Genomic DNA, 14,182 nt, shown 5'->3' with positions numbered 1-14,182 from the left:
TGAGCAACTCAGGGGCACAGGATTATTCCCTTTTCCTAGGCAAGAGAGCTCTGGTTCCTATGGCTAAAGTCTGCCCCTGCTGCACACGGATTCCCACCTTTCCTGGAGGATTTTAACCTCTTTTGGAACTAGTGCCATAAAAGCAAGTGGGAATGAGCTCACAGAGGAATGAGTTTCTCCTGTCATAACCCCTGGGCAGGGATGCCTTGCAGTCCAGGAAGACACCTCGTCCTGGCAGGGCTTGTGCCACACTTTGGCATTTGTCACGGGAATAAAATGGGGCCAAGAGCCCCATTGTGGGGCTGTGCCTGCAGGAAATCAGCTGGGGACAAACTCTGCACCAGGTTTCTGCATAGAAAACACCTCAGCTATTCTTTTGTCAAAAAAGGTTGGAAATAGGGACAAGGCTCATATTTCTTCATGGCATCCCAAAGAGTTTCTTTCTGATCCCAGTCTTTTGCGGATGAGATCCTCCCTTTCCCACTTCCCCAGGGAGATCTTCCTTCACTCAGCCAGCACTGACACCTCAAGTGCCACTAACAGGGGTTAGGGCATGTCCAAGCTCACACAGATTTGCTCCAAGAGCCCTGTATAAAGCACGGGAGGTCAGTCTCCATCTCACATTGCTTCTGTCACCTCTCTGTGTGTTATTCCTGATGCAAAGATGTGCACCCTGCACCGGGCATGGAATGGCACCGGAGTATTCTGGAAGTCCTGCATCTAGACTGGGGTTTGAAGAGGGGCTTGGACCCACTGACTGGCACTCCAGATGGTTCATGTCCAGCCCATGCACCACTGCTACCTCCCCACAAACAGAGCAAGTCCAAGGGATGCTGATGAAAACACCTCTGGACTGCTGGGATGACCCCAGGGCTCTGAATGGGAAGGGAGAGGATGCCCTCCACCCCTGACCTGAGGGAAAGGATACTATCCACCTTGGACCTGGGGCTGGGAGAGGATGCTACTGGGGCAGGGAGAGGATGCTCTCCATTTCGGACCTTTCTGTCCCACCACTGCCCCTCCCCAAAATCACAGCCCACCTCCCCACCCCACACTCTTAGCTCTTACCACAGCATGAAGGGACCTCAAAAAATCCTCACCCCTTGAGACAGGGACTTGCAGGAGCTCAGGGAAAGGCGGTTGCCAGTGCTGCCACCACACACTCCCCACCCCGAAGCAGCCCTCCCCAGCGACAAGTGGCCCCTGACAAGTGGCCCCCGCTCACCTTTCCCCATCACTCGGGTGAACTGTCCAGGCAGGTCACCCTCGGGCAAAGGGGCCCCCCCCGACTCGCCCTCACATCCCGGCAAGTGGTGCTGCTGCATCCCGCCCGCGGCAGAGTCCTTGCAGTCGGAGCCCTGGCCCTCGGAGCCGATCAGGGAGGAGGGGTGGTGCGAGTCCGCGTCCCGGCTGTGCTCCTCCGTGCTCGAGTTCTGGGAAGAGTAGGCTTTGATGGGGGTGAGGATCATTTGGTGTAGTTCCTGCAGCGGGACACGCAAGTTGCCACCTTCCAGGATGTCCTGTGGGTTCAAGAGAAGAGGGTTTGTCTCTGCAGGGACAACGGGACACCAGCTACAAACCAGACCCTGACTGTGACGCCCCTGAGAACCCCTCCAGGATCCTGCTGCATTCCACAGTCAACAGCCACGTTTAATTGCCCAAGTTTTAACCTTAGACCAGGAGAGTGTGGAGCTGCTGCAGAGACTGTATCTGATTATCCATGGATGTGTTCAGACCTGAATTCCCAGAGATAAATGTGCCCTGTCAATCACTGGGACCCAAACCCAGTAACAGTCCTGCTTCAGTGTTTCCACATTTCCACCAGGAAGATGGCAACTCCAGGAGAGCAACTGAGCCTGGGAGATTTTAATGCCCAGACCAGCGATTATCTTCCTCCTCTCCCTTCCCTTCCTTCAGTTCATTTCAGCTCTATTTCACTGGAACTTCATTTATTAACATGGGTGTGTCTCCAGTTTCCAGCACTGCCTTCAAGCCTGGCTTCCCATTAACTGCTCTGCCCCAAAACTGCTTGCCATGGCATCCTCATGCTCTGGGATCATCTCAGAGCCCAGGACCACTCTGGGATGCAGGAGCCAGGAAATCCCTGACCACACTGGGATGGGCTGGGAGAGTGGAGGCAGAAGGGACCAGGAGGGTTTCAAGAGGAGCAGGTGGATTGTGGTTGGACACAGAAGGGGAGACCACGAGGCTGCAGGTGAACTGATATCCTTATAGGAAAAACATCCAGCCTGGAGATCCCGGGGCAGGTCCACCCAGGAGGGAGAGAATTTGGGTGCACCCCAGCCTTGCTCTTGGTGTGGATCAAGAACTCCCTTTCTACTGTCAGACACTCATCCCATTGATGGGAAACAATTGCATTTTGTTTTTAATGGAGCCTGGAACAGCTCATTGCAGGCTCCTGAACAGTCTGGCTCATGGGACACTGTTTGGAAAGAGGCAGCTCTTGGAGAGAGCCCTGGATGTCCTGAGGGAAGGGACACTAAGTGGGCACATGGGATTTTGGCGTGTAAGCTCCAAAATGGTTGTTCATCCTAATTCCAGCTTGCTCTTGGATGTCTCAGCTCCACTTCTCTCAAAGATATGATGTCAGTCTGCTGGGCACTGTTGTTTGGGAAAAAGTCCTGCTCTGCTAACCGGCAGAGAGGGGTGGAGCAGCTCTTTCCAAGAAAGCAGCAATCTTTAGCAGTGAGACACTGCCCAAAAACATCAAGTCCCACACATGCTCTTGTTTAGCAAAAAATTGGATGGGAAGCCTGGAAAACTGGGGACGTCTCCTCTCAGGGAAAGCAGTTCCCAGGCAGCTCTGAGCCCCACAGCCCAAACCCACACTAAGAGGGCCCAAACCTAGTCCCTGCCACTTTTCTCCCGGATTTCACGGCGTGCCAGGTCAGCCGAGCCGGGCTCCAGCTCCCGCACGGCGCCGCTCAATCAATCCCATATTTCAAAACCCCGGCGGAGAAGTGGGGGAAGAGGCTGTGCAATCGCCTGGAAAACAGAGTGCTGCAGCCAGAGGGCTGGCTCTTGGATTTAATAGTCATTATTAATAATGGAGGTAAATATGGCTTTATTAGCTCCTGCCATACTCTGAGTACAAGCCTGTATTATAAATAAATAGTGAAGCAGTGAGCTAAGGAAAACACCAATAAATAGCAACACACCACAGAAGTATTTAAAAGCCCCTAGTGGGAGGCTCTGCGAGTTGCTGTTTGAAGATGGTGCAATTAAATATAATATAATACAGCGATAATAAATAGGGAGAGGTTGGGTGAGCTGCTCTCAGCAAGGCTGTGGTGCTGCTGCTTCCCTACAGCCCTCTCTGCAGGGTTTAAGCTTCTGTGGAGGTGACAAAGAAGTTTCTAGTTGTTCTCCTTGGAAATTCAAGATGTTGTTCGGACACCAGTGTGGGTGTCTGGTGTTTTATCTGGGGACAGGTTGCCCATATGACATTCCAGGAAAGCTCAGGTCTTTCTGAACATCCTGGAGCTGGCCAGGGCTACAGGGCAAATCCATTCCAGCTCCATGAGTGCCGGAGATGGATTAGGACCCACTCTGCAAAACACAGCTTGGAGGAACAGCTGGTCTAGTGGAAGCCGTCCCTGCCCATGGCAGGGGGTTGGAATGAGATGGTCTTTAAGGTCCCTTCCAACCCAAACCATTCAGTGATTCTGAGAAATAAAACCTGCACCTGGTACAGGAGTGTTTGAGACATTATTCATATGTGGCCAACCCAACATCAGACTTCCCTGCAGAAGATCCCCACAACACGTGAAACCGAAGAGTGCTTCACCCCAGAATTAACTTCTGGCTTCTTAAAAACACAAGAAATACAAAAATAGTGGTGATTACTTACCCTTTCTAGAGATTTGAGCAGGTTTTGTCTTTCTTTTAGCTTTTGGATACTGATGACTATTTTGTGTCTTGCGCCTTTGGTAACGTTCTGTAACAAACAGCACAACGCTCGGCATTAACATTCCACAGGACAGCTGGGTCCACCCAAACCCTTCCTCCCCTAAATGAAAAGGGCTGCTAGAAATTAATCAAATTTCTGAGTGCAGGGATTCGTGGGGGACACAGAAAATCACTCAGGAGACTTGTTGAAGATGGAGATTTCCAGCTAGTCTGTCCCTCCCCGGTACACCTCCCACAGGGAGAGCAAAGGTGCTGCCTGGTCCCCTTCATCCCAAGGATAACGCAGAGGTGAACCTGAAAGGAGGGAGGGTTGGAACTAGATGATCTCTAAGGTCACTTCCAACCCAAACCATTCTGTTATTCTATGATTCTACGACATTTTCAAAGGAAATTTGCCCCACTGACTTCAAAGCAGTTGGTTACTGCAGATTGCGCCCCTTAAACTCCTGAACTCAATCCCAAGTGGAAAAAGAATCCAAGCTCAGCTCCCAGTGAAGGGACTTCCATGCTGTTCCAGTAAGAACATGCAAGGTCTTTTTCAGGTGCAACGTGGGGGTTCTTTTTCATTCCCAAACCCGAATTTTCCTTTTTTTTTTTTTCTGTTTGCTTCCCAACCACCCGCGGGCCGAACGCCTTCCGCGGGAAGGCACGCAAAGGAAACCCGGGAGAGTCTTGCCCCCCAGGAGACGTGGGACGTACCTGTGCCTCGAGCTGGCATTCGGTGAGGGCCATCATCTCCTCATAGGTCATCTGGGAGAAGAGGGCGGCGTATTTGTGCAGCCGGAGGCTCTTCAGCCAGGCCGGGACATCTGGAGCGCAAAGGAAAGGACAGGAGAGCTCCGCTGAGTTCGTGGCACAACCACGAGCGACAGCACCAACAGTAGGAGGGGCTGTTGTGGTGCCATCCACCACCCCAAAGGGGCTTTGGACACCTCACTGAACTCCATGGACCTTTGGGAGGGACATGGTGATATGGGTATGGATATGGATGGCAGGAGGAACCTGGAGGCGGACACAGTGCTGTGGGTATGGATGGCAGGAGGAACCAGCACTCTGACATCCTCAGAGGTTGAGTTTCTGTGGGCAAGACACTGGGATTTAGCCTGTGGGGTGCCAGCATTGTGTCACTGCATGCCAAGCTCCTCGTTGCCCTTTCCCTGGGAACATGGGAAAGGCCAAAGTTACTGGTGTGGTCGAGCTTAGGAGGAGCAAAGGGATGTTTTGCAGATGGCAGACACTGATTTATGGCGTGAGGGAAGATGGTGCGGGTTGAAAATGGAACTGCTGCTTAAAGAGAAACAAAGGGATGGATTTTGGATGGAAAAATGATGTGCCATCAAAGATGGTCCCACAGCCTGTTTCAAAGGGTGCCTTGGGACCTCAAAACGCACCGACTGAAATGACTTCTTCCTTCCCAGTTGTTACCTGCAGTGTGGCACCCCTGTGCCGGCTGGATGGGTACCCAAAAATACTTTTATCCTCCTGACATCAATGTGGTTTCACAAGGGACCTGGGAGGGGAATCCTTCCTCTGTGACACGCAAAACCCCACCAGACCCCACGATGGGGTGTCCTCCATGGAGAAGGCAATGTGACAGCAAGTAGCTCCTCAGGGGTTTGCAAGTTTGGGGAGGTCTGGGGTCTGAACCTCCCCCAGCTCATGCTCTGCTCCCAGCAGTACCCTTGTCCACAGTCCTTGTCCCCTTCCGCACCTGGGAGCACCATCTCCGGGTGCAGTAACAATGACAAACCAGTGTTTCAGCCCCAAACCCCACACCTTGAATGGAGAGAGCAGGTGGAGGCTCAGGAAACGTCTCTCTTGGGCCTAAATACCAGTTAGCAACACCTCCCCGCTCTTTGATTGTTCCTGAGTCCCAAGGCTGCTCCATGGGGTTCATCCATGATCTCTTCCTGAACCAACACCGCGTCACTGGCAGGGACAGGGCAGGATGGACCCTTGGTTTGGTCCCCTGAGGCAATTTGTGCATCTGCCAGAAGTCTCCTGCTGCCTGGGCTGAGCCCAAACCCCACTCCCATCCAAGCAGAGGACGCAAAAGACCCCAAAATGCTGCGTTTTGCTCACACTCTCCATCCCCTGGCACACACAGGATTCATGTGTCAATGAAATTCCTCAAGTGCTGCACAGAAGGAGATCAACCCCACACCAAACACAAGGGTAAGGCAGTTAGTGAGCATGGATGGGCTGAAATTCACTGTTTTCCAAAAGTTCTGACACGCAACGGTCCCAAATTCTGCTACCAGCAGCCTCTTTAATTGATCTCTATTTAAAAAATTGAGAAATTATTAGCAGAAAGCCCCGATTCCAGTACAGGCTCCAATCTCAACTTCATTTTAACACAAAACCACACCATTTTAGTGACAACACATTACAAGTCTCCCTGACCCCGTGTCCCCTGGGGACAGCTGCCTTTCCACACGTCCGTGCTGATGGCAAAGCCCACGGGGGTACTTCCAGAAGAGAGATGCAACTTCATACAGACATTAAACCCTGCAGGAAACCCATCTCCAGCCTTTGCAGGGGGTCAGAGCACAGAAGCAGCTCCTTCCCATTGTGTCAGTCTCCCTGGATCATGTCCTAATTTTGGGGAGCTATGACAGTCTCAGAGCCCCCCTGCCAACAGAGGCAGCAATCCTGGGAGTGAACTGGGGAGGTGAAACCACCCCAGCACACAGAGGGATGGTGGTGGGGATTTCTCCCATCCCACAGGGAAGAAAGAGGCAACCAGGGTGTGCCAGGGCATCTAAGGTGACCTCACAGTCCTTGGAAAGTCAAAGTTCCCAACTCTCTCCAGGCATGGGTGAGCCACCTGCCCACAGAGCTGCTCTTTAATCAGCAATTACCAGGAGCTGATTGCAAAGTCATGGCATGGCCATCAGGAAATCTGGAAGGAAAACAATTCACACACAGCACATCTTCAGCAGTGCCCTCCTGGCACACCATGGATACACTCCCAGAAAAAACTCCCAGCTCTACACACAAACCCTCCTCCCAGCTGTGCCCCCCAGGAATCACTGGAATGGTTTGGGTTGGAAAGTACCTTAAAGATCATCTCATTCCAACCCCCTGCCATGGGCAGGGACCCAGGAAGGGATGGACAGACGGATGGATGGGGTCCACAGGGAACCAAGTGTCTGCATCTACCCCTGGAGAAACCAGGGGCCAGGAAAAAGCCAAAGGACACTTTTTCTTGAGCACAAAGACGGGTGGAAAGAAATAGGTGACATGAGGGCATAAATATAAACAGAAAGGAGAGAAACAGTGACATTAAGGGAGAAGAACTGCTAAGCCATGTCAGATGAGGGTCTGTCACGGGCCTCGACTCCCCACATTCCAGATCCCATGGGTCTGCATCCTCCTGGATGCCCTGGAAGGTGCTGAAGAAGGAACAAGCTGACCAGCAGTGGGGTGACACCAAGCCACGAGAGCCTGCAGGGCTCCAGTTCAGAGAAGGGACCTGGCAAAGGGAGCAGCTGCTCTGGGTGGAATACGATGCAACCCCACGAAAATGCACAAAGTTGTGCATGTCTGCAGGGACAAGAAACGGCACAATCCGAGTGCAGGGAACGGGCACTCCCTTTTTTTTTTCTTGGGAAAAGCTGGGGATACAATGGATCATACCCAGCCATAGGAATTCTGTCTGTAGGCAAACAAGCCTCTGCTCTGCTCTGGAGTCCAGTTCTGGCCAACATATCTTTAATAAAATATGGAGTTGTTGGACAAAAGCCCGGCGGAGAGAAGAAAGGACAACCCCACGTTTAGAAAACATCATCTGTGAAGAAACTGGAATAGTTCAGCCTGAACAAAACACAGCAGAGGGAGGAAGACGTGGCAGGTACAGACACCAGAGGCTGTGGACATCTGTGGTGTGTGTCCTTGGACAGTGGGACAAAAGTCATTTGGCTGACTCAGCAATGGGGGAATTGGGTTTGGATGTCTGGGAAGGGATGGCCCGAGGAAGGGCAGCCATATCCCAGCTGCCTGCAGTGGGATGTCTTAATATGTGGAGCTGATTTAGTGGATTATTGCTTCTGGACAGCCTTTGGCTTTTGCAGACTTGGCCACATGGATTGATTCCATGGCACTGGGAAGTTTCTATTCATGCAGGTCCTGGAGCTGCAGCTGTGGATCACAGGGAGCCCAGCTCCCCATGGTCTCCTCTCCAGCTCCATCAGCAGAAACCTGGAGAAATGAAGTGTTAAACAGCCCCCTCTGCACCACGTGCTCCCAAAAAGGGTTTCCCAGGTCTGACAGGACCCGACCTGCCTCCATCGCATTCCTTGGAACCACGAGGGGGTTTTCATGCATTTACTTCATGCACATCCAAGCCATCCAGAGCCAAGCCAAGTGCAGCCCCACATCACACAGAGTTACACACATCTCAATTTGTCTGCAATTAGACTAAAATCAGACCTTGTGACTATTAAAAAATATGATTATTTCCTTATTCTGACACACCATTGGCCTTTACACAATTGAGCTGCTTTGCATTAACGCAAATTGGAGTTGTTTAAATCAGTCTGAGAGCTGCAGGGTCGTTTTCTCTGTTCCCAGGAACTCACAGTCTGTATGTTTGCCCAGTTTTTATCTATTTATTCCTTCTCAGCCTGAAGTTTGCTCTCCATCTACAACTGCAGCAATAGGGATTCATTTCTGCCTTGTTTACCAACAGAATCACATATATTTACTGCCAAAATCTCTGTGAAATGCAGGTACAATGGGACAACCAACTGAAACCGGTTTAGAACTGAAACACACAGGTTAAATTCACTGCAAATCAGTATCCCAAGCCAAAACTTCCCCAAATACTTGGTGGGTACCAAACACTGCAATGGCAAATCACACGTGGCTCGCTAAGCTTACTCTAAGCTTTTTTTTCACCGTAATAAAACAGAAAAAAGAGAGAGAAAAAAAAAAGAGCACCACTCGCAGCCAAAAGCCACAGGCTATGGAAAAATTCCAGCTTTTTGGAAAGCTGGCAGCTCGCAGGGTTTTGGGGCAAAACCAGCCCACTGGCACCCAAGTGCAAGATGTCAGATCGGGACCAGTTGCTGCTTGAAAGAAAACCTAACTTGTTCCCCTGAATCTAAAATTCCTGAGCCGGGAAGAAAGGCCGGAAGGCCCCGTGTGGTTACGAGGATTCTCTCCCAAAACCGCCGTGGGAGCCCAGCGGTGCCGGGAAAGCGGCTCTTCCCTCCTGCCTCTGGGTGCCGGGGGGGTCGGGGTCTGGTTTTGCACTCACCTTTCATCCCACTCCCTTCCTCCTGGAATGTGTTACGAGCGGAAGGCTGATCTTCTAAATGTTCACTCCCACCACTTCCCGAAGAGGCTACACTGCTTTGTGGAGACAGGGGGGCATGATCGGAAGGGATGCACTGGGGTCCTCTAGCCCGTAAGTCCTCATGAGACATCCATCCATGTCCTAGAGGCTGGTTTGGCACATTCATGGGTGGGGTAAGGGACACAGAGCGTTTCAAAGGGCTGTGGTGTGTCTGGCCTGAGAGAACTGAAAAAAAAATAAAATCAAAGAGGTTATTCCCCCCTCGCGGCCCGGGATGCAGCAGAGTCCCCCGACAAAAAAAAAAAAAAAGGAAAAAAAATAATCAAATGAAATTATAAAATGTGTGGTGGTGGGTGGGTGGCCATGGTGCCTCGCCGATGGCTTCGCAGCCCTACCCAATCCCTACCCTGAGCTTTGCCTCCCGGGAAGCAAAAGGGATGGGAACACCTGAAAGGAGATGGGGTTGCACGAGCCATGTGGGAGCTGCTTAATGGAAGGTGCTGCGTGGGTTGCAGCTCTAGGGAAAAAAATCAACTGAGCAGCTCTGCAGCATAAAAACCCCCAGGCTGGGGGATTCAGGGGAAGCATCTCTGTCTCTCCTTTTGGATTAGGACTTGGTTAGTGCCCTGGAACACGAGCGTTTACAGATCTGCCAAAGTCATTGTGGGGGTATTTCTCATCCACAGGAATGTCTAAGCCTTGTTGAGTCCTACTAAAATCACATGATCATGGAATGGTTTGGGTTGGAAGGAATCTTAAAGGCCATCTCATTCCAACCCCTGCCATGGGCAGGGACACCTTCCACTAGCCCAGGTTGCTCCAAGCCCCGTCCAACCTGGCCTTGAACACTTCCAGAGATGGGGCAGCCACAGCTTCTCTGGGCAACCTGTGCCAGGGCCTCACCACCCTCAAAGCCAAGAATTTCTTCCCAATATTCCATCTCACCCTGTCCTCTGGCAGTGGGAAGCCATTCCCCCTTGTCCTGTCCCTCCAGGCCCTTGTACAAAGTCCCTCTCCAGCCCTCCTGGAGCCCCTTTAGGCACTGGAAGAGGCTCCAAGGTCTCCCTGAAGCCAGGGAGCCTTCCCTTCTCCAGGCTGAAGAATGTGGCACTTGGCTGAGCTCCCATCAGCAGTGGGAACATCCCAGCTCAGCCCCCCTTCAGGTGCTCTTCCAACCATGTGCCTTTTCACTCTCCACAAGACCAAGCATTCAAAACAATGGTGAAAATACACCCCTGACAATGAGGTGAGGCTGAATAACCCCCTTCAAAAAATAATCTTTGGATTTGCTTTTCCTTCCCAGGAAATATGGGTTTGCATTTCCTGGCTGGAAGTTTGATGCTACCAAGTACAATTTATTTTTAACAAATAACTTCTACACTGACAGGACAAGAGAGATGGAGCAACTCCTGTGATTTGGAGTCATTTCTTGAGAAAGGCTTTACAATGGGTAGGTCTTTACTTGCCTTTCATTCAAGCACAGAAATATGTCTTAAGTAGGCTAAAGTATTAAGTAAACCCCAAATCATAGATTTCCTGACACTTTTTGGTGTCAACCAACTTGAATAGACTTTTAAGTACAATTTTTACTGAAAAGTCTCCATTTTCCCCACAGCTCCTCTTCCATACTGTCGCATTCATTTTTTGTTCTCTCCTTAAAATTTCAGTATCTTTTTCTTGGGTCTGTTGGGTATTAGGGGTAAGACATTGTATTTAGAGGAAAAGATCATAAAATGGTTTGGATTGGAAGGGACCTTAAGGACCATGTTAAAGACCAAGGGCAGGGACACCTTCCACTAGCCCAGGTTTCTCCAAGCCTTGTCCAACCTGCCCTTGGAACACTCCAGGGACTCTCTCTGTTTCCAGTAATGAAAAATGTATGCAGAGACTGCTCTGTTTGCTTAACAAAATTCAAATTCCATCATTTGCAGTCACTACACTGCTGGTTAAACCATAAATGCTGCTAGCATAATGTAATGTATGGATTTAGGACGGAAACTACGGAAAGTTTCCCTGCTCCAGGGAAATCTGAGGGCAGAGGGGTTCAAATGACCTTTCAGCCCATACGAAACAGAAGCAAAAACTTTTTTTCAGTTCTTCTTTCCAAATCAAATTTTTAAACTGTACAAAACCTGGGGGAAATCCATTGTTCTCGTGGCTTTTCCTCCTAAAGCATTAAAGCCCTAAAGCTCCTTAATCCCCCTTTTTTGCATTTACAGGAGTTCACCAAAACCACTCAGGCTCCTCCGCATGTTGTTATTTAATATAAACGAGTCTTGGTGGAAAACCCCCAGCCAGGTGCACTGTGCTGTAAAAGTTAAGCCAGGCTTAATTCCCAGCTCAAACCTGGAGGGGAAAAACTCACCATCAAAGCCATCCCTGCTGACCAGGAGCGGGATGGAAATGAGGGACTAGTGGGGTTATAAAAGGAGAGGAGAGAGAAACACCGGAGCACGTTTGCTTTTATTAAGCACCTCTAAAAAGCAGCTGGTGCCAAAGGCAGCTGATGGATGAGGCCAAAACCCTGCGGATTTCTGCAATATCCAAATAATTCCTATTTCTGAAAGGGTTTTCTTGTAGCAGCACAGAACACTGAGTCTGAGGGAAGCACGGGGATGGCTTGTGGGGAAGAATTTGTTCCCTTCTCATTAAATAACTACAGAAACATCTTCCACAAATCTCCTGGCAGAAAAGGAGATCCTGAGATTGCTTTCAGAACAGTGTTATGCTTCCCAAAGTTGTGATGTGATGCATCCTGATGGGGGAATAGCTGGATTTAAGAAGGTCCTGGCCAAGCTATTTTAGCTCTTGGCTTTGCAATTGTAACCCTAAAAGCAGCACCATAAGAGGGCTCTGTAGATGTCACATCACCCTCCCAGGAGAAGAATGCATCTAGCATTAAACAAAAATAAAATACAGAGGAATTATAGGGAAAAAAATGGGTCAGTTGATTGAAATGCATCACCAGGGCTGAGTATCACACCTGCACCACTCAGAGCCCCAGAGCAGTGCTTACACCACCCTCTCCCCCCCAAAATCCTGCAAACAATGGGATATTTTTGTCTTAAATCCAGCCCAGATTCCTTCCCAAGCAGCAATACCCTTGCAGACTGCTGCTCTTCCATCTTAATTTTATGTCTCCTAATTAGAAACCAGTGTTGGCTGGAAGAGAAATAACAAACTCCACAGGATGGACAGGGACAATTACAAACCATCCAGCACAACGGGTAAAAATCAGTTCCACTTCTGTCCCTGCATCCAACAGAACATGTTCTACTAAGCCAAATTTTGAGTCAATCCACACAACTTCCCGAGATGCAGCAGGGATAATCCCTCTGCAAAGGATGCTGCAAGTCACCAGCTCTTTGAAACCACTCCAGCTACTCTGGGTACCAGATAAGGTATTATTTAAGAGCTCTTAGCACTGGCCTAACTTTAGGCTCCACTTCCCTGTAACCTGTTTCCATCAGCACTCGTCCTTAAAAACGCTGCAAATCCCGGGGTGGCAGCTGCCAGGTGTGCACACCCTTCTCCCTCTTTTAATTTGCAACCCTCAGAAGGAGGATTAATAAATGCCCAATTTTATTAATGCTGCTGCTTGTGGTCACGGCTTCAGTTTCTTGAAATGGAGGATATAGCCAATTATTTTCAAAGTATCAGTTTAGTGTAGGTCCTGACCTGCTTTTGACCCTCCTGATTGCTTTCTGGATGGTCCAAGGTGAACCCAGGGCTGCTTCTGCTAAAATAAATGCTCCCTGCGGGATTTAACTTCAGCAGAGGCAAACCACGTGTGACTTTATCGCCTCGCACTCCAGCCTCCTCTCTTTTATTGCAAAAATATTAAGCTTTAATTCAAAAAGGAAATGTAATATATTCTTCTGGGGCAAGATAAGCTCCCAGGGGGTGGCTGGACACGCCTGCCTTTCTGAGTGCTGCGGGCTGGGCGAACAAAGAGCGGAAAGCACCGCTCCGGAGGGCAATCCACGCTGGCACACGGATACCCTACGGCTGGTAAGTGTGTCCCACTTCTGGTTTAGAAGTGCTTTCCTGCTGTTTAGGTGGTGCAAGAGCCCTGCAAGGTCCAGCTGCTTCCAAACAGGTATCCAGTGGGACAGGAGCCAGAGCAGATCCTGGTCCTCCCCGGGATAAGCACGTTGGTGTTGCCTCTTTGCTCAGCCTGCACCAAACCGTGTTTCCTTGCAAGAAACCTCTCTGTGACCTCCAGAGTGGGATCAAGCTCAGCTTAATATTCCCAGGTAAAAGAAAATCAAGAGGATGGAGAAGGAGGGATGGCAACAACGCATCAGCCGCCCATGGCAGGCGGTGGCTGCAGAGCATGGAGCAGCTGGAAGCATCCCTGTGGGATGTCCACCACCTCCCCAGGCAAATCCAGCTTTATCCCAGACCAAACCCTGGCTGTGCTGGCAGGCACAACAACACACTTACAGAAACTCTGAGGTTGCAAGTGCTCTCACCCCGTGAAGCCTTGAGTTAGGGATTTTTTTCCCCCCCCTCTCTTCCCTTTTGAAGTGGTGTTGCCTATTTTGGGAGGCAAGGGCTGATTTCAAGAGGGTTTTTGTTCGCTCAAGACCATGTGGAACAGCGTCAGACATTTGTGTTGTGGTTTCTCAGGATTTCTGAGCCAATTTTTTTCAGCCTGAGAAGGGAAAAGCCACCCGTTCCTGTAATTAGAGCTGAGGAATCGGGCTCTGCAGGCACAGACCTTCCTCCACACAGCGTGGGACGGCGATGAGGTGCTCGCTCCCCCTCTGCCCAACCTACCCTTCATTAAATCTGGCCTAAAGTGCTGCAAAAGTCCTTGACAAGGCACATGTGGGGCTGATGTGAATGTTTCCAGCAGAGCCAGACCCACTGCTGGGTACAGAGGAGTGTTCAAACCATCTCTGGACCCCATCAGGTCCCTGACAGCCGGAGGATCAGCCCACAGTCCAT

The 14,182-nt window shown here is 50.3% G+C and overlaps 2 protein-coding genes across 5 annotated transcripts in view; one reads left to right on the top strand and one right to left on the bottom strand.

Annotated features, from left to right (window-relative positions):
• Positions 1-14,182, bottom strand: part of SAMD4A (sterile alpha motif domain containing 4A) — a 100,325-nt gene that overhangs the window by 11,181 nt on the left and 74,962 nt on the right. For 2 of the 4 annotated variants that reach the window (XM_051768807.1, XM_051768808.1), the window contains exons 4-7: positions 9,191-9,454; positions 4,630-4,739; positions 3,872-3,958; positions 1,226-1,520 (exon numbers count right to left, since the gene is read on the bottom strand). In XM_051768807.1, coding sequence (XP_051624767.1) covers positions 1,226-1,520; positions 3,872-3,958; positions 4,630-4,739; positions 9,191-9,454 — 756 coding nt within the window. The remainder of the gene's footprint in view (positions 1-1,225; positions 1,521-3,871; positions 3,959-4,629; positions 4,740-9,190; positions 9,455-14,182) is intronic. The other 2 variants (XM_051768809.1, XM_051768810.1) reach the window with 1 other exon arrangement.
• DLGAP5 (DLG associated protein 5) overlaps positions 1-14,182 on the top strand; it is a 228,731-nt gene that overhangs the window by 152,521 nt on the left and 62,028 nt on the right. The window lies entirely within an intron of this gene.

This window comes from Manacus candei, unplaced genomic scaffold, assembly GCF_025592945.1.
Source record: "Manacus candei isolate 608988 ecotype Guabito, Panama unplaced genomic scaffold, ASM2559294v1 h1tg000097l, whole genome shotgun sequence".
Classification (NCBI taxonomy): domain Eukaryota; kingdom Metazoa; phylum Chordata; class Aves; order Passeriformes; family Pipridae; genus Manacus; species Manacus candei.
The sequence above is the reverse complement of the archived record's forward strand: the minus strand, read 5'-3'. Positions and strand labels throughout refer to the sequence as shown.